The sequence below is a fragment of the Artibeus jamaicensis genome, unplaced genomic scaffold (genome assembly GCF_021234435.1).
Source record: "Artibeus jamaicensis isolate MK-2021 breed Jamaican fruit bat unplaced genomic scaffold, CSHL_Jam_final contig_233, whole genome shotgun sequence".
NCBI lineage: Eukaryota > Metazoa > Chordata > Mammalia > Chiroptera > Phyllostomidae > Artibeus > Artibeus jamaicensis.
Genome location: NW_026521486.1, coordinates 8572339 through 8592341, shown reverse-complemented (window position 1 = coordinate 8592341; position 20003 = coordinate 8572339). Strand labels below are relative to the sequence as shown.

Here is a 20003-nt window from a genome sequence, read left to right as displayed (position 1 = left end):
GTAGACTGCACTGCACACCCTCGGTGAGTGGCTTAGGAATTGTCAGGGGTCATTGTGCACGTCCTGTGTCTCTTGCTCCCTGCCCAGGCCCCAGTCCTGGAAGCCAGTTTGGCCCTCACGTGCTCCACACAAGGAAATACAGACTCAGTGGCCATGGAAACAAGCCCGAGGGTGATAGGAGCAAAGGTCAGATGCTGCTCTCATTTCTCCCAGCAGAGTTTGAATCTGAGGCCACTCCATGGAGGTTCAGGGAAGGTCTGCAGACTCAGTCACCCACACAGGCGACCAAAGTAAGATCATGTCTTATATCAACTTTCCCTCCCTCTCTGCTTCGCTTCCCTGGGTCCCTCAGTCCCAAATAAATCCTCTCTCATTGAGCTTTGCCTCCAGCTAGACACTCAGGGAACCCCAAGCTAACACGGGTTACATTAGGCTGTGTGGAGGCTTCTAGCTGTTGTATGGAGCAAAGGGAAGCCATTGAGAAGCTGGAAGCAGGTGTTTGATAAGGTCTGTTTTCCTGAGGGCTGTTCTGGCTCAGTGCGGAGAATGGGCTCGGGAGCAAGGCCAGGGTGGGCCTCAAGGCCCAACACAGGAGACCATTCTGGAAGCTCTTGCAGGAGGTCTCTTGGAGAGGATGCTTGCTGTCTGTCTGGCAGTCTCTCTCTGTCCTCTATTGTTCAATAACCCTCCCTCATACTGCAAACAGTCCTTCCTGTCAGTCAGCCTCCTGTGCCACAGTCACTCCGGGGTTCCAGCGGCTGGGTGATGCACACGCCTGTGCTTAGTCCAAGCCAGATGTGCGCAAGCTTCCCCAAGGTGTCCCAGTGGGACTTTCGGGGTCCCAAGATCTCAGGGACATGACTGCATGGGAGAGTGGGAGCCCAGTGAGCGAGCAGGAGGAGCAATGGAAGGTTTGTCCCCTGAGATCCTGGGGGACAGGCTCAGGTGGGAAGAAGTCAGGCATTCAGATCCGCAACGAGCCCACCAGTCAACACGACAAAGGTTGCGTGTGTCCGTGCAGGTTTATGGGACCGAAGTTGACCGAGCACAAGGTGGGGAGAGCCAGGCTGATCGGAAATATCACCGGGCACAGCCCCCACACCCCGCAGCTGATGAGGCTGAGGCTTGGACAGGCTGTGTCCATGGCCTCTCTGAGGTCACAGATGTCCCAGACACACTGAGGGGCTCCTTGACCTGTCACTGGCATCTGGTTTCACTGTTCTTTCTTTTTAAAAAAATCAACCACTGTTCCAACACAGCACTTGAAGGTTCATGGGGACGTCACTGGTCTCTCTGAGCTCCCCAGACAAAGAGCGCCAGCAACTTGTCAAAAGTTTCACCCACTCTGCTGTCATTGCCACCACCGCCAGCATCCCATTCTGCACCAGCAAGTCACTGCTTACAGTGAACAGCATTGTGATAATGGTGTATGGTGTCAGATGGGTACAAGGGTTACCAGGGAATCGCTTTTTAAGTTATGTAAATTGTTAATCACTGTCTTGGGCTCTTGAAACTAATATAATGTTATATTATTGCAATAACTGAAACATAAAAATAATAAAATATTATTTAAAAAAGAAGTTGCTGCCTAGCTAAGATAGACCTGCTGGAAGACAACGGTGAGTTCATACTGGAAAGCAGGTCTGGAGACCACCCCCAGGGGAAGACCCCATTCCTCCGGGGACCGCGGACCATGGGAGGGTCAAGAGATGATCCCCTGTTGCTTCCAAATGTCAGCTCTTCCCACTCTCCTGCTTTCTTCATTTTAAACTTGTTAGTATTTCTGGCCTTCTCATTGCTTGCTTCTCCGCTTCTCTCTCTTCATTCACAACCCCCCCTGTCTTCTTTAGTCCAAAATAATGTTCCTCCCCATTCCCTCGCCCTCTTGTCCCTTCTTTTCCCTTATTCCAGGCTCCACGTTCCTTTCTTCTCTGTGATCCACCTGCCATCTGCATTAACCCTCCCCTTGCTGTGTTCATCCCTAGCAATACTGAACTCAGCGCCCAGTTCCATAAATGTTATCGTGCCCTCTCCTTCCCTCTAACAAGCCACCTCTGCGCCTTTGTCCCACACGCGCCCCTGCTCCCTGACTGTCTGGGGGTCACAGAGTCAGGCCTCCCTGCAGAATCCTGGGAGTCCAGCTGAGTTCCTTGAGCCTCCTCTCCAGCCCCTGGGCCTGCGGCCTCAGCTCCTCAGCCGACAACTGCCTTTGCCCCTCAGCCAGTGGTTTGACTCCTTCCCAAGGCTGATCGCACCCACCAGAAGGGAGACACCGGCAGTGACCAAACCAAAGACCTGGCGCCTTTGGTCATTGCCAGGGCAGTGCCCCCAAAGCTTTCTGCAGCTGCTGGCTTCTTTGGGCTGACATCATCCCACTGGTCATGAGAACACGGGCCCGAGCTGCTGCTCAGAGGAGCTGCTTTGGCCAGTTTGCCAGCACGGGCGTTCCCCCCCAGTGCCCAGCGGGGACTGACCGTGCGGGGACGTGGAGCACTGAGGCCGTGTTCCCTTTGCTGTCGCCAGTTGACACTAGACAGATGGCATCTGCTTCCACTGATGTGTTCTTTGAGTGTCCCACGATGCTGGTAGGTGCTCTGGTCACAGAAGCTGCTAAACCCGACCCCCTCCCAGTTGCCGTAAACGCCACACTGGCCTCTGCTGTCGAGGGTGCCAGGGACAGCACACAACGGTGAGAATGCCAGACACGGCTCTGGTGGAACTGGCCACCACTTTGGATGGGACGCTCCCCATCCACCTCGTCACCCTTGTCTGCCAGGGGCAGAGCTTCCCTGTGTGCTCCTCACGCTCCTGTTTCGCCTGAGGGAGCTCCTTCCTAAGCCTCTCCCTATGCAGCTGCTCAGGACGTCGAGGGTCAGAGCCTCATGGCCCCCACCATTGGCGGGAGGAAGCAGCTGGTCCCCCTGACTCAGGGCACAGTGGGTGAAGACCTGGTGGAGGCCCAGGGGACCCTGAATTCCCGTGGATGCAGGGGAACATGTGAAATCAGAGCAGCCCCGCAATGGAACACCCAGAGGTCTGGTAGGGGGTGCCACCTAGGCACTGCACCTTCCGAAGAAAGTCCAGCTGTGCAGCCCTGGTGCCGCCCTTACCTGCATGTCCTGCAGCTGGGACCCCAAAGTGGAGAAGTCCTTGGTGAGCTTGCTGCACTTGCTCTCAGACTGGGTGAGAGACCCATCACACTGTTCAGCTCCACCAGCCCAGGGATGGGAGATGGGCAGCCGGACGGAGAGGACCAGGAGCACAGTGGCAGCGGAGGACCCAGCAAGGCAGTGGATTGTGGGCTGGGGCAGGCAAGGCTGCAGCTGGCCGGCAAGGTGGCGGCTCGTGGACTGGGCAGTCCCACACTCACGTGCGGATAAACTGGGAGGAACACCTGGGGAGCGAGACAGGCCGTGCAACCCGGGGTCCCAGCTGGGAAATAAAGTCTCAAACCTCTGACCGAAAACACCTGTGGGGGTTGAGGCAGCAGCGGGAAAAACTCCCAGCCTCACAGGAGAGTTCACTGGAGAGACCCACAGGGTCCTAGAATGTACACGAGCCCACCCGCTAGGAATCAGCACCAGAAGGGCCCATTAGGTTGTGGGTAGCAGGGGAAGTGACTGAGATTCAGCAGAGAGTGGAGCAAGCACCACTGTTCCCTCTTGGACTCCCCCCTCCAAGTACAGCGACACAGCACAGCGATGTGGGTCGCCCCGCCCTGGTGAACACCTAAGGCCCCGCCCCTTACTATGTAAGAGGTGCAGAGAGACAAAAAAAAAAAAAAAATGGCCCAAATGAAAGAACAGAGCAAAGCTCCAGAACAAATACAACTAAGTGATGAAGAGATAGTTAACCTATCAGATGCATAGTTCAAAACACTGGTAATCAGGATGCTCACAGAATTGGTTGAATTTGGTTGCAAATTAGATGAAAAATGAAGGCAATACTAAGTGAAATGAAGAAAAATGTACAGGGAACCAGTAGTGATGGGAAGGAAACCAGGACTCAAATCAATGATTTGGAACAAAAGGAAGAAATAAACATTCGACCAAAACAGAATGAAGAAACAAGAATTCAAAAAAATGAGGAGAGGCTTAGGAACCTCCAGGACATCTTTAAATGTTCCAACATCCGAATTGTAGGGGTACCAGAAGGGGGAAAGAAACAGCCACCAGTGGAAGACTTATTTGAACAAATAATAAAGGAGAATTTCCCCAATCTGGCAAAGGAAATAGACTTCCAGGAAGTCTAGGAAGCTCAGAGAGTCCCCAAGAAGTTGGACCCAAGGAGGAACACACCAAAGCATACCATAATTACATTACCCAAGATTAAAAATAAGGAGAGAATCTTAGAAGCAGCAGGAGAAAAGACAGTCACCTACAAAGGAGTTCCCATCAGACTGTCAGCTGATTTCTCAAAAGAGACCTTACAGGCAAGAAGGGGCTGGAAAGAAGTATTCCAAGTCATGAAACGCAAGGACCTACATCCAAGATTACTCTATCCAGCAAAGTTTTCATTTAGAATGGAAGGGCAGATAAAGTGCTTCTCAGATAAGGTCAGAGTAAAGGAGTTCATCATCACCAAGCCCTGTTATATGAAATGTTAAAGGGACTTAGAAAAAGAATATTAAAAATGTCAACAGTACAATGACAGGAAACTCAGTTATTCACAACCACACCTAAAACAAAAACAAAAGCAAACTAAGTAAACAACTAGAAGAGGAACAGAACCACAGAAATGGAGATCACATGGAGGGTTATCAACAGGGGAGTGGGAGTGGGAGAGAGGTGGGAAAAAGGTACAGAGAATAAGTAGCGTAAATGGTAGGTAGAAAATAGACAGGGGGAGGTTAAGAATAATATAGAAAATATAGAAGCCAAAGAACTTATATGTATGACCCATGGACATAACTAAAGGAGGGGAAGTGGGTGGGAGGGGGTGTGCAGGGCGGAGGGGAATAAAGGCAAGGAAATGGGATAACTGTAAGAGCATAATCAATAAAATATATTTCAAAAAAGGATGACAGGTCTGTGGACCCGTTAGTGTACAAACAAAGTTAATTAGTGAGTGGGGGAGCAAAACAAGGGTGGCTAGAGCAAGGTGGCCAAAGGCCCAGGTGGCCAAAAGAGGGGTTGCCAGGAGTTTTGTGGACAGAGGCTCCCATGTGGCAACGAGCCTTGAGCCGAGAGAAGAGAAGAAGGCCCTCTGTTCTGAGGACTTACACAGTGGGCAGGGCGGGGTGAAGAGGCAACTTTTGATTGGCGGGTACAGGTGCAGCTTTCCCAGAGAGATGGGACTGCCCAGACGTAGGTACGTGTGGGGGTCTGTTAGCCCGAAATCTTATCTTGCTCCTGACTCCATTTGTTCATTTGGCACACGTGACAGGGGGCAGACAATGAGCCAAAATGGTTTCTGGGCCCTTTCTTTGGACACCTCAGACCCCTCCCCTACTCCCTTCTAGGCCTGGGGCGGATCCACAGCCTCGAGGTTTTCCTTTGCCCACTAAAGATGACGCACACAGACTTTCGAGGGCTCCCCCTCCCCACTGTCACAGTCTCTGTGTGTTGCTCCCAGTGCCTGGCAGCCTGATGGAACCAGGCTCAGGACGGCTGGGTCACGGGCGAGACGTGTCTTCCTTCGCTTGTGGCCTCCTGTTTGAAGTTCTTTGTTGGACTGCAATGGCCAGGGCCTTGTCTTTATCTCCCTTGTGGCCCCTCATGCCTATCGGCCACCTAAGTGTTAAAAGGTGTTCCCTGGCAACCAGGGACCTATCTTCCCTGGCCAGGTCTCAGGTTCCTTCCTGTGGACTCCCCTGTGACACATGGAGGGAGAACTCTAACAATGTACTTCAGGAAGGCACTTCGGGGTGTATTCCCACGGGATTTTAATAGATGAAAAACATCCACATAAAGAAAATCAAAATTTCTAAAAGCAGATAAAGGCCAAGCCTCTGGAAATCAGGGGACAATGATGATACTCTCCGAAAGTTGGAAGCTGCCAGATCTTCATCTCAGAAATCTTCCAGTTCCCCATGCGTGTGTAGAAGGACGAAAGCCCGCGGGGACGTTGCCTTACATGCACTGGGGGGAATCTACAAGTGTTTCTATAGCCCTGGCTGGTGCGGCTTAGCCACACTTTTCGCTCACTACATCCTTGCAGTACATGACATCCTGCAGATTCCCGTGAAGCCGTCTGAGTTCCTTCAGCCTCCTCTCCAGCCCCAGGGCCTGCTCCCTCAATTCTTCAGCCAGCTCTGCCTTTGACCCCTCAAGCAAGTGCTTTGACTCCTTCACAATGGTGTACACATCTGCCAGAAGGAAGGCACTTGCAGTGACCAAACCAAACACCCTGGCTCCTTTGCTCATTGCCAGAGCGGTGCCACTAAAAGCTTTCTGTACCCGCTTGCTGCTTTGGATTGAGATCTCCCCTGTGGTCATAAAAACCTTGGCCTTCGACATTAAGAGAGGGCTGGCTTTGGCCAGTTTGTAGGCACGGGCGTTCTTCACAATTTTATGCATGGATTGGATGCACTTTACTAAGGAAGCAATTCTGGGTGCGCTGTGACATAAACGCTCAATGACCAGCTCATCATTGTTGTTGATGGCATCTGACACTAGGTGACTGGCTGTGGCTTTTGCTGACTTGTTCTTTGCAATTTCCACAATGCTGGTGGACACACCGGTCACGACAGCTGCTGCCCCCAGTCCTGCCCCAGTTGCTGCAAGCGCCAGACTGGCCCCAGCTGTCACAGGTGCCAGGGACAGGCCAGCGATGGTCAGAATGCCAGACACAGCGCCAACGGAACTGGACACCACGTTGGAGATGGTACAGCGCCTGTGCACCTTGTCGACGCTGTCTGCCAGCGCGTGGAGCTTCCCTATGCACTCCTCCAGCTCCTGTCCCACCTGAGGAAACTCCTTCAGCACCACCTCCCTACGCAGCTGGTCCTTGTCTTCGTCCTCCACGGCCATGAGTCTCTTCAGCTGGTTCAAGTCTTCATATAGCACACCTGCATCCTCCCTGTAATGATGCAGGTCAAGTGAGTGAGAAAAAGGCAGTTTACACATCTGCAAACTGGCTCACTAAGATCCATCTTGCATCATGACAGAGCTTTGACTATAAATTAAACAGAAATAATTTTACAAACACAGCGATTTTTTTCTTTCAAAATTAAACACATACTTTATCCCTTGTACACCCTCCACAGCACTGGTTCGATCAGGGCTAGGTAAGGGAAAGTCCTCCTACCATGCCCCGAAGTGGTCAGTGTTTGAGGAAGACGGCTTCTCTCTCAAAGGCAGGATGACCCCACCCCCACCATCCTGGGTGGGGACCGAGAACTCCAAGGGTGAAGGAGGGAGAATGGGGTGGGAGCCGAAACACCTTCCTTCACAGATCCCTGGACTGTGGTGCAGATGGAACCCGGCCACCCAGAGGCCTGCCCTTCACCTGAGGCACCGGGACGTGCTCTCTGGGTCCCTAGAGTGTCCTGACTGATAGGAGCCCTTGTTTGCCTGGCATGCGGCCACTGGGCAGTCTGACAAGGTGACATAGGACGGGGGTTTGGGGTTCCGTGGTGTCAGTTATGGCCTAAGAAGGAACTAGAAACTAAAGACATTTATTAGACATCCAGGAGGGGCTGGACACCACAGGTCAGCCATTTGGGCAGTATGGGACCCACCCCAGGAACCCTCTGTGCACTGAGACTTGGGGGAGAGAGACTCTGCAAATGCACAGTGAGCCCTTCTGAGCCCTCTTCTCAGCTAGGCCTTGACCTTGGCCTTCCATGTTCAGTCCTTGGCAGCCCGTGCCTTGCAACCCCAGCAAGAATCCTGACGAGTCAGGTCAGGGAGAGTCTCCCAACTGTGATGACGGACACCCTGTGACATCTGATCAATTGCTCCTCCCCCAACTCTGGTGCCTCAGTCCTTGACCTGCCTGTAGCAAGGACCCTGTTAAGTGAGCTTAGCAAGAGCCCCCCAGCCCCGTGGCACCCCGTCTTAGTCATTTCCCACCCACTGTCCCCCCACTCTGCTCTTTGGCTCCAAACCCCCAGCGGTCTTTGCTGCATTCAGAGTGGAGCCCGTCTCTCCGTTGTAAGAGTCCGCACAGGTGCTGCCGTCGGCCTGGGTGGGAGCTTCCTTGCCGCGTCTTCACAAGGGTCGGGCAGTTTTTCCTTCCCAGGGTGAGCTCCCCTGGCTGGCAGTGCTTCATGTGCATTGTCACAGTTGAATGCGGGACAGCGAGGTGTCAGGGGACGATGGAGGCTTCACATTTTACACCCTCCCTAACTCTGTCCTGGGCTTCTCTCCTGTGGCTGGCTGTGACCTGTGTTCTTCCCTGTCACAAACTGTAACTGTGGGTGTGACAGCTTTCAGTGAGTGCTCTGAGCGGTGTCAAAAGGGATGGCAGCACTGGGGACTGTGCCCTCACATGTGCATTGTGGCCATTGTGGACACTTTCAATTAATCACATTAATGGTCATTTTGGGTGGCATCTGCTCTCTGCCAAGCCTGGTGCCCTTTGACCTCCCCAACTGAAGGTCACTGGGTCCAAGCACAGCCCCAGTTCACAGGGAAGTGGGGGATCTCCTACAAACCTTGGTTCCCTGAACTCTCCATCCCTCCAGCTAGCACCCCCGACCTCTCAGGTGTCACCAGCCAAACTCACACCTTGGCTGGCGACAGCTTCCCTTGTGTGCACATCAAGGCTGTGTCCAACTTCATGGAACCTCTTAGAGACACAGGCCACTTTGCTGACCATGAACATGACTCGCTGGGCCTGAGACCTGCATCAGGACGAGTGGAGCAGGAAGCACTTCCCTCAGACTCAGAGGGTTGAGGGCATGCATTGGAATCCCCCAAGTTACACAAAATCCGCAGCCACCCACTCTGATGTTGGAGTCTGTCCTAAGCCACACATTCTGCCTTCACCCTGGTCAGGGATGATACAACATAGAATGGAAGAGGGTCCCAAATGGCAGGCAGGACCCCATCTCCCAGGCAGAGTAGGACAGAGTCACCCATGCTCACTACTCCCAGCAGTGAGGGGATAAAATGAGGGAGGAGAGAAACGTCCCCTCCCACACACAGGACAACCACCAGGCCCCCGGCCTCCCCAGTCTGTGCCCGACCAGCCGTAGTCCCAGCCCTGCTCCCCAAGTCTTCCTACTGGTCCTCCAACCATGACCCAGTCCGGCTGCGTCCTGACCCCTGGCTCTGAGCCTGGTGCAGGCCTGTTGGGCCCCTGGACAGGATGACTGCACTTGCTGCCTCACCCTTGACCCCACAGTACATGGGGTCAAGGGTGAGCCTTCACCCTACAGCCTTCACCACTGTCCTATCACGTGAGCTGCTGTTCCCACTGAAGACAGAGGTGACAAATCAGAGGCTCTCAGACAAATAAGCCCAGACCCCAGAGCTGGGCAGAGACAGAGTCAGGATTCAACCAGCCTGGCCCAGCTCTGTCCAGCCTCTCCGCCTCCTGGGCCAGCAGGCCCTGCCGTGTGTGTCCACGTCCTCGCTGAGGGAGGGACAGGCCTCTGGCCAAGTCCCCAGGGACTCCACAGGTACCAAGATGTAGAAGGCTTGTCCCCAAGCAAGTCCTGCTTGCCTCTGGTCTCCAGGAGGAAGACTCTTGGCTCTGTGTTTTTCCAACAATCTTTTAAAAAATTCCTGTAAACTGAGCACCTACTATGTGTCGGTCATTAGGCTAGATAATGTTTACATGCATTATCTTCTTTTCCTCTAAAGAGAATTGAACAGAGGAGTAAGATAGTGAGTCATTAAGAAACTTCCCCTGCAGGTTTTGTCTTCGCAACCTGAAGTCATTCACTGCCTACTAATGACGTGAAGGAAGTCTTCCTCGTGGATTGTTGAGAAGAAAACGTTCGACCCCGACCACAGGATCCTGCCTCGAAGAGGTGTGCCTGGCGGAGCCAGGTAAGTCTGGGGAAAGATCTGACCACACAGGTGTGTCCTGGAGGTTACCTGGACAACTGCGCCACAGTCACAAATCTCTCCCAGGCGTCACCACTCAGCAGGTGCTGCAGATTCTCCATGTTCGATGGGTCCTGTAAAAACTCAATGGCAGGAAGAATTTCTTCACTGTCTAGATGGAGAGAAAATAGAATAGGTGAGAAAAAATCATGGGAGAATGTAAATGGTATTGAGTAGAACTCAGGTAGTTAAATGTTAACGGCCACGTCCTCTTCCAACCATGTTGTCTGACAAGGTCCGGGCATGGAGGAGTCAAGTTCAAGGAATTCGTCTCCCCGGAAGAGAACGTGGCATCCAAAATGGGTTAACAATTGGCTGTTTTATTTTAATTATTTTACTCTTGCTACTGAATATAGACATCGAACTGTACTTACTTATTCCTGTGAAAGTCACCCAAGAGGAGGGAACAGTTCAGGGGAAAACATTAGTATTCCCCACGGAACTGCCTGAAAGGATGGTAAAATCCCCACAGATTCCCCTCTCCCTTATTCAGGGGAGTACAACAGCCAGGGTGATATAATTATTAACCACAAGGGAAAACATGTCAAGTTGTATAAATTACCCTGGTCTGAGCAACTTAAAGCGATCAGGACCACCATGATGTACCAGAAATAAGAAAAACCAGTTACATGTTTGGGTGATCAAAAGGTGGTGGGATTGTTAGACACCTGTATTTCAGGTTCACTGATTCACACAATCCCAATGAAGTTGTACAAAATAATTTCTTGACCAGAGAACAAAGTCCCCTCTAATGAAATAGTCCCTGAATGTTTAGAAATTGTTGAAGTAACAGCCCCTCCTTTACCTTGAATAAGAATATGTATCAACTGGACAGGCAAAGAAATTAAAAAAGGGGTGGTTAACTATTACAAACTAAACACGTAGAAATAGTTACTAAAGAGTCAGAGTTTATAGTACACAGAGAAACGTTTTAAACAGAAAAGGCTAGATAGCTAAGTTAGACATCACAAAGGCCTTATAATAAATTTCCTATTACCTCTACTCAATCTAGCGTATCCTTTTGCCCCACCCACAATAAATGCTGAGAAACTTTAATATACAATTAAGACATTCAAATTCTGTACATACAGCTTCTTCTAATTGTCTGATTAATGGCTCTCCTGGTCAAAACAACTTTTGTTTAACATAACCGAATCTATGGGAACTTCCGTATTTTTCCTGGTTACCTTTGTATTGATTTTTTCTGCTTAATTGATCATGCTATACTGCAAATGTTAATCACTGCCTAAAATGAAAATATAAAAACCTGCTTGTACTTGCAATAAACGGAACAGAGCTTCACTGTCCTTTGAGGTGTGATGCTGTCTGTTACCCATCGCCGACACCTTAACCACCTTTGGGACCCCTGGACCCTGCTGCGGCTGGTCTGCAGCAGTTAACCTTCCTGAACAGCTCTCACTTAAGGTACATTTGATGGCTCACGTGGTGTTATGGCCTGAACTGGGTCCCCAAAATCCTTATTTTCAAGCCTGGACCTACCCGCCATGTGACTATGTTTTGAGATTACCTTTAAGGAGACAGTTAAGGTTAAACAAGGTCATATGTGTGGAGCCCTAAACCGATGTGACTGGTGTGCTTACGGAAGACAGAGACACACGGGAACCCTCCCTCTCTCTCCCTCCCCCACACTCCCTCCCCCTCCCTGCCCCATGCACACAGGAAAAGCGTGGAGCATTTGAGGACAGAGCCGCCCTTTGCAGACCAGGAAGAGGGTGCTCCCCAGCAAACAGCCCTGCCAGCACCGTGATCTGGGACTTCCAGCCTCCCGGACTGACTATCTGATTTCTGGAATCTCTGTGTATTTGGGAATTCAGACTTGCCGGTCTTGCAGAAAGAGAGTCCAAGGCACACGTGGAGTGTGACCTACCACCTCCAGCAGGGCCTGGGCAGCACCCCGTAACAACTGAATTCCTGCTTTGACGGGAAACAAGTGTATTCACCTTAAACGGGGTAAATCCTGTACCGACTGTACAGAGTCTCTCGTCAGTGCAGAGCAAGCAAGATGACTGCCCAGCTGAGTTGCCAAAAACACGTGACTCTCAGGAATTTGGAGGCCGGGGAGTGGCCGCTGAGGGGCGGGGGACTAGTGTGTGCATTGTGTGTGCAGAGACGGGAGGCGAAACGTGTTTCCTGCTATAGACACACTAGACACATTATTCTTATTCCAAGAGAAGGAAAGTGAAACTCTGACGGGTGATGATAGCCCAGCACCAGCAGGCAGGAAGTTCAGCGGCTGAAACAAAACCCAATGTCAGACATTCCTTTACGTTAACTTACTGCCTCCTTATGGTTTAAAATTCATGCGATTTCTTCATTCTGCGCTGTACATTTTTAATTTCAATTAAAAAATGTTTCAGACCACACACCACTGATTTCAGTAAAACTGCCCTGCTAACCGGATTCCTCCCGCTGCTCCCAGAATCCCCAGGGTGGGCAGAGGTGGGCTGTCGTTTCCTTTCTGAGATTTTATTTCTTTAATTTTAGGGAGAGTGGAAGGGAGGGAGAAGGAGATTAATGTTTCTCTCAAACAATAATCAGACGCCTCTCACTCACAAGGGACCAAGGACCGATTCCACAACCCAGCATGTGCCCTGACAGGGAATTGAACCTGTGACCTTTCACTTTTGAGACGACCCCAACCCACTGACCACATGGGTCAGGGCTGGAAGGGGGTCATTGGGGAAGCAGGTGTTTGGACCTCGGCTCTAACGCTGTGCTCAATCAATGTCACCTCTCTCCCCTCCAGGTGGGTCCCAGGGGACACTTCTTATCGGCACCCGTGACCTCAGGCTCACTGATTTCTTCAGCAGGGGATCAACTGGTTCATCCTCAGGAATCCGCCAGCTCTAGCCCTCCCTCAGGGATCCCAGAGCCCCCTCGGGAGCTCCTGGCTCCTGATCTGTCCTCCCCTCCCTTACCCTGCAGATCAACAAGAAATTTTTCTCCTGGGGGAGGGTGGTTTGGTTGCCAAGGCAACGCAGTCCTGATTTAGGTGGGTGGAGGGCTGTTTGTTCTTTCCCTTGGTCCATTTACAGGGAGAAAGGAAACCAGGTCTGGAGGGAGGGAATCAGTACTCATTCTTCGTACATACGGATGGTGGGGGCAGTCAGGGGGCAGGTGGAGACAGCAAAGCTGACCTCTGTAGGCACATTCGTGATCCATATAAACAGCTCCTGCCTGAGACGGTCGAACCGGTAAGCAGGTGTTTATAACTGGGAGCATGGGCTGGGCCCCAACACAGCTGCACAGGTAGAGGTGCCGCAGACAGGGAAGGTCTCCATCTGGAACTAGCAGGTTCCAGGTAGAGGGGACCAGGGACTCCTGTCTGCTCACGGGCTGCCCTGGCCTCTTCTGCATCATTGTGTGGGTGGGAGGGCAAGAGAGGCAGTAAGCATCCTGAGGACAGAACCAGGGAGGGGTCTTCCGCAGGTTCTCATATGAGGGAGCTCCCCTTGGGCCCTGTTGGGGGCTCCGGGACCCTCATCAGCCCCCTTCCAGGTTCCTGATTCCTGTGCGGTTACACTCAGCCTGGAGGCGCCACCCTCAGTTCTAGGTCATGAGTAGGAACCAGCCGGGGAAGAGGACGCTGACTACCTGGGTCGACGTTGCCATCTTCCGAGGCCATGGTGTCAGCGGTGGGATCTCGGAGCTTTGCCCTTCAGCTCACACTCCTGTGCCCGGCTAGAAAGAGGCAGCGCTTCACCCCTGGGGAAGAGAAAACAAAGTGTGGGTGGAATGGGAGCCAGCTGCGGCCACAGGGAGCAGCCAGGGGCCGGGCCCCGGGTGGTGCCCTCTGGGATGGACGCAGGTGCCAAGTGGACTGAACCCACGCGTCTCTCTGTGTGCTGGGCTCTGCCGGCTGCTCTTCCAGAGAAGTGGCTCATTTCCCCCCAGCGCACTCCTGTTGTCCTGTAGGGACAGAAGGAGAAGACCACCAGACAAGGAGACAGACGGCTGAGTCATGAATCCGAATGACCAATAAAACTGACCCCAGAAGAAAAGACGGGAAGGCATGTTTTGGAGACTTCTTGAGGCTGGAACATTTGTGTTACTAATCAGTAAAGCCAACACTGACCGTGATCTACAGCAGTGTCCCTTCACCAAGGGCTCGCACACATTTCGTGGGGTGGGCCCCACGGCGGCTCCCATCTGACAGGGAGGGGAACAGCAGAAAGCCCAGGTTTTCACCCGAACTCGAGTTAGGGCCAGTTTTCACAGCGGCGCTGGAGCTGGCACTGGAACCGCAGTCTCTCTGACCCAGATCCCACGTCTGCGAGGACCATGCTCTGCTCTCCAATTCACCACGTGCTCACTGGTGCGCGTCAGTGATGCTTCTCACTCCCAAACTGTCTTGTGCCGCATGCCCACCTCTGTGTCTTGGCAAATATCCTGGTGCTGTCACTTCCCAAAGCCTGTCCCCTCCTTGCTTCTGCAAGATCCCTGTCCCCTAGGGGCCTGGGGTCCTGCTGACCCAGCTCCATCTCTGAGCCCTTCTGTCGGGGGCCAGGCCCCCCGAGGGTGCCCAGTCCCACTGGCCGTCCTCCCCTATCTTCTGGGCCTTAGCTTCTTTCTAATTCTTGATGAAAAGAGTGCAAAAACATTCTTCTTACACAAAACTTTGCCTGCATTTGAGATTCCCTGCCCTAAGATAATTCCAGAAGTAGAACCACTGGGTCAGAGCATATCAGCATACAAACATTTTTCATACCTCAAGCCACACTTTCATGCAAACGAATGGTACCTGTTTACATTTATTCTCACAGGACAGGAGGGTGTCTGCCTCTCCTACCTTCTACCTCCCAGTTGTCTTCTTAAATAAACAGATCTATCTAAAAACCTTTCTATTTTTAAAATTGTAATCTATTGATTGTAGAGAGAGAGGGGAAAGGAGGCAGGAAGGGGGGAGAGGGAGAGAAAAGGAGAGAAAAGAATATCGCTTCACTGCTCCACTTATTTGTGCATTCATTGGTTGTTTCTTGTATTTCGTATGTGCCCTGACCAGAGATCGAACCCACGACCTCAGCGTATCTGGATGATGCTCTAACCAAGAGAACTAGCCACCCAGTGCTATACATTAGATCACTAACCATAAACTAAAAGGTAGTCCTAGGCACTGTTAGAACTACTTTCCTGTAATTATCATCCAGGGGATAATTCTTACAAACAGATCTGCTGCACCCGTAGCTTTTGCTAACACTGGACTTCTTTACATACTGGTATATATTCTGTTTTGAATACCAGTGGGGCAGAAATCTGCCTTAAAAATCTGGTAATGCACTGAGCATCCTAAGAGGTAAAAAGAAACCCTCTTGCAGCCTTATGACATAAAAGCCAACCAAGATGAGCGGGCTAAGCACATTTGATAAGACTTCCCCTCAGAAAAGTCACACATTTCGTGGGGTGGGCCCCACGGTGTGTGACTTTTTCAGTTTGCTTGTTCTTTCATAACAAGCGAACTGAAGTGCTGACTCTCTGAAGGAGAGCAGAACAGGTCCAGTCTGGCCTTGACCCAGTCCGAGCCTTCTTCACAGCACATCCGTTAGAAGCCTGCCCTGCCAGCCCTGTGTCTGTTCACGTTAGTGTTCCCCAAGACTCGCTGGACCCGCTGTTGGCACTCAGCTATTTCCTGGAGGGGTCCCCTTCCACGGCCAACCTCGCACAGAAAAGCCCGATCTTTCCCTAGGACATTCAGACTCAGCCCCTGCCCGACCACGTGTGGCGGTGTGAGCTCTTTTCGCTGGGGCCTGTGGCTCCAGTAGACGCTCAATGTTGGCTTTTAAGACATTAGAACCAATGCTGCTTGAAGAAAAGTCAAACTGCGCTTCCTGTGGCTTGGTAACCCAGGGACCGCCCTTCCTCTCTTCCTCTCGCAGGACCCAAGCATGTCACCCTCTTACTAACCCTTCCCCTCAAGGCTCAGGCACTGCTCCCCTGGGTTTCTCTGCTGCTGAAACAGAAATAGGCAAAGCTCGTTCCCGATCCTTCCTTGCAGTGCACGACCACACCAGGTCGGAGGTGCCTGGCAGTCATTTCAGGGAATGTGCAGGCAGCCAACCCTCCCCTCTCCCAGCCCCTGCCCCATTCGCTGTGCACATGGGTAGTTATCCATCACATTAGGCTTGGGACAGAATTATAATGAAGAACTGTCTAGTTTCTCATGCCCCTTTAGGGCAAGAAGAGCTTCTTGTTTTGATTCTAGGAATAAGATCGAAAATTCCTCCACGTGTCGATGTGGGGGAATCGACACACACAGAGCTAGGCTGGGGGTACTGCGGTGACCCCGATGAATCAGGTCTTTTCTTCTTAGGAGGAAAGGGCACCTACATACCCTACAGAAGGGCTTCCATATGCGAAATAGGAAATAAACAATGTGATGTCATTTAACCTTGTAATTCTTCTAACAAGCAATCAGAGCTCCCAAATCGGCATACAAAGTGGGGGGGGGGCCCAAAACCAAAGCCCCAAAACAGTACATTACAAATGAAGCCATTCCACTCCTTAATTCACTGTAGGTTTGAGTGAATGTGTCACCTAATGACATTTTCTCTGAACCGTCCAAGGATTGTCCCACTAAAACCATAGAAAAGATCAGTATTGCTTTGTCCCGGGCCTCTCTGGCTGACAGTCCATGGACAGACAGATAAGGGGGGCAGGCCCTGAAGATCTATTTCTCAAGTCCCTACACAGTGGCCCAGGCACGGGTGCCCCACCACATGGCTGCTTGCCTGCCTGCATCTTACCCACCTGGCCACTTTGTGTGTCCCTCCCACTCAAAGGGACCGTCCCTCTGCTGTAGGTCAGCTCAGCCCTTTGCCAGGACCAGGCCTGTGACTTACTAGTCCATTCCCCTCCTACTGCTAATGCTTAGGAAGCAACTTGGAAGTACGGTGGGCACAATGAGTTTCTTTCTCCTTTTGCCCTGTTTACTTCCTTCATGTCTTTTTTAACCCTCACCCAAGGATATGTTTAGAGAGAGGAGGAGGGCAGGGAGAGACAATACAAAGGAGTTCCCATCAGACTGTCAGCTGATTTCTCAAAAGAAACCTTGCAAGCAAGAAGGGGCTGGAAAGAAGTATCCAAGTCATGAAAGGCAAGGACCTACATCCAAGACTGATCTATCCAGCAAAGCTTTCATTTAGAATGGAAGGGCAGATAAAGTGCTTCTCAGATAAGGTCAAGTTAAAGGAGTTCATCATCACCAAGCCCTTATTATATGAAATGTTAAAGGGACTTATCTGAGAAAAAGAAGATCAAAAATGCAAACAGTAAAATGACAACAAACTCACAGCTATCGACAATTGAACCTAAAAAAAAAAACTAAGCAAGTATCTAAATGAGAAATAATCACAGAAATGGAGATCACATGGAGGGTTATCAGGGGGGAGGGGGAGAGGAGAATGATGGAAAAGGTATGGAGGATAAGAAGCATAAATGCTGGGTAGCAAGTAGACAGGGGGAGGGTAAGAACAGTATGGGTAATGGAGAAGCTGAAGAACTTAGATGTACAACCCATGGACACGAGCTAAGTTGGGGCGATGCTGATGGGGAGGGGTGCAGCATGGAGGAGAATAAAGAAAAGAAAAATGGCACGATAGTTGTAATAACATAATCAATAAAATATATTAAAAAAAGAAAAGATGCAAAAAAAAAAAGAAAACAGATAAAACTGGGGCTCAGATTTCACACACATGACCCCACTGCTTTAATGTACTCTTGACAGTTCCGTCACATTTCTGGGGCTTCCATTTACCTCCCCGTCTCCTTCCTGCAGTCAAGATATTTTTATATGAGGAGGAAGAGGAACAGCGGAACATTAAAAAAAACACAGGTCCCCCTGTTAAAATGGGATGACGATGGCCGGGCCTTGAGCAGGACACTCCGAAGCCTCCCATCCCCCGGGGTGGCCAGCCCAGGTCTAGGGCTCCTGCCGGGTCCCTCCAGCCCCTCCCACTGCTGCTCCCCGAGGCTGCCCGGGGCGGTGCCTGGGAGGCCCCGGTGATGACACATGGAGGGTCTGACCACCGTGGGCACCCACTGAGTGTGTCCCACATTAGCCGGAAGATGAAGATGGAGACACAGAAGAGGAGAGGGAGAGGAAGAAGAATCAAAAAGCTTCCACAAAATCCATCGATGGATCCATCAATCCCAAAGGAATCTAAAGGTAAATCAGAAGGAGCAAAGTATAAATGTGGGGGAAGAAGTGTTAAAACGAACACTGAGGTGTGGAAGCATTGCTAACGGAGACACACACCCCGGAAGCCGAGGAGGGAGAGTGTGACTGATGGGACCTCTAAAGAATTAACACTGCAGCGGCTGCCACGACCCAGTCGGACCCACGGGAGACCAGGAGCTGCTGGGGGCACCACGCCCGAAGACAGATGGTGACGGTCCCCCTTCCACGGGAGCCTGCAGGTCAATGTGAAATGACTGAAGCCAAAACTTTTAAGGTGGCTGACAGTGTCACCGAAAAGGTTGGGGGTTCGATTCCAAGTAGGGCACGTACTTATTTTCAGTTGGATCCCTGGTTGGGGTGTGGATGGGAGAAAACTGGTCCATGCTTCCCTCTCACATCACCGCTTCTCCCCCTGCCCACCGCCACCCTTCCTTTCTCTCTGTAATTAATAAGCATATCCTCGGGCGAGGATAACGAACAAATAAATAAGTAAATAAATGAATAAATAAAATGGGTGCATGATAGGAACAAATAATCCTTAGGGAAGTGAGTTGCCCAGTGTCACCCAGCTCTTGGAGGGCAGGGTCAAGGCCAACACCCTCGGACGCTGGTATTTCGGAAGGGAAGTGTGGTCTTAGTGATTCGATAGGTTCCAGGTTTGCCTCCACCCGTGTAAACACAGAGACTGAAGTTCACACTCCTCCATCGTGGTCACGTCTCCACTTGGTTTGTTAAGATGACAAAGCTGGTGTCAAACAACACGCCCTCCTCGACCCCTACTCCTGGGAGCACCTCTCACTTCTCCCCTCACTCCGCGGCCATGAACTGAGTTCCAGCCAAGGGCAGGGAAGCAAAGGCCCGGCCATCTTCTTGCTCGGTCTCCCATCCTGGTTCCCCGGGCTGGTCGCTCCCTGCTCAGGGCCTCCGTGTCCCAGCAGGGCCCAGCACTGAGCCGACAGGGTTGGAGAAACAACCTCTAGGGTTTCCTGAGTCCTCAGAAGAAATCCTTTGCCCCCATCAATCTCAGAGCAGCCCCAGGGGTCAGACTCAGGTCAGCCAGGCCACCAGTAAGGGAGACTCTGACTCACCTGCCTTCCTCCATTTTCTTTGCTTCCTCCCAGTCACCCCAACACCCACCTTCTTCCTGGGGTCCCCAGCCATGACTCAGGTAGCCCAGGACCTGAGCCGAGTTTTGTGAACCCATCCCAGCCATTTCCCCTCCTGTCCAGTGTTCAGGGCCATGGGGGAGGGAGGAAGCCATCGGACACACCTGGGGGGCAAAGCAGGGCTCTGTGCTTCGGGATTTCCCTCATCTACAGAGTAGCGACATGGTCCCCGTCTTGGGGAGTTGTTGTGAGGATGGAAGGTGGGGGGGGGGCTCCTACCCTCCCCAGCTTACCAAGGAGCCCTCCTCTGGCTGAGCTGGAACGAGATCCGACTGCTCCTGGCTGTGCAGACCCACTGGTCAGTGGTCAGTGCACAGCCCACGCACGTCTGGTCTTCTCAGAAACGGCAGGAAGCGAAAGTGAAAGCAGATGCCTCAGTTCTGAGAAGCTCACCACCAAACCCACCGCCCGAACGCAGGAGGGCCAGGGCCCGCCGGGCACCCTGCAGGAGGCTGCATGCTCTCCCCTTCAATTCGCACACCGGCTCTAGGAACCATCCACCCCCTTCTACGGCTCAGGTGACTGGAAGGACGGTGACCCACGGGCAGGGTCATCTGTAAGTCCTGCAGATGTCGGGCTTTCCCGCCCTGCCCCAGGCGGGGGCGGTGGGGCCGGGAGTGCACAATGGTCAACCCGGCCCTTCCA

General features: G+C 51.9%; 1 protein-coding gene across 2 annotated transcripts; it reads right to left on the bottom strand.

Annotated features, from left to right (window-relative positions):
• Positions 1-4568: 4568 nt before the first annotated feature.
• Positions 4569-19759, bottom strand: LOC119060296 (apolipoprotein L3-like). 2 transcript variants are annotated; one of them, XM_053661991.1, is made up of 5 exons: positions 19592-19759; positions 13614-13724; positions 11960-12252; positions 9990-10110; positions 4569-7020 (listed from the first exon to the last, which is right to left on the bottom strand). In XM_053661991.1, the coding sequence occupies exons 4-5, from the start codon at positions 10058-10060 to the stop codon at positions 6126-6128; spliced, it is 966 nt and encodes a 321-aa protein (XP_053517966.1). In that variant the 5' UTR covers positions 10061-10110; positions 11960-12252; positions 13614-13724; positions 19592-19759; the 3' UTR covers positions 4569-6125. The 2 variants fall into 2 exon arrangements, with proteins under 2 accessions (XP_053517966.1, XP_037016258.2); XM_037160363.2 differs by lacking the exon at positions 11960-12252.
• Positions 19760-20003: the final 244 nt, after the last annotated feature.

Bases quoted from the DNA above. Each gene is read 5' to 3' on its own strand.
- LOC119060296 (XM_037160363.2), bottom strand. From the start codon at position 13,644: ATGGCCTCGGAAGATGGCAACGTCGACCCAG. The intron at 10,111-13,613 runs GTAGTCAGCGTC...CTCTCCATCTAG, and splicing joins AGATGGCAACGTCGACCCAG to ACAGTGAAGAAATTCTTCCT. The intron at 7,021-9,989 runs GTAACCTCCAGG...GCATCATTACAG, and splicing joins ACTGTGGCGCAGTTGTCCAG to GGAGGATGCAGGTGTGCTAT.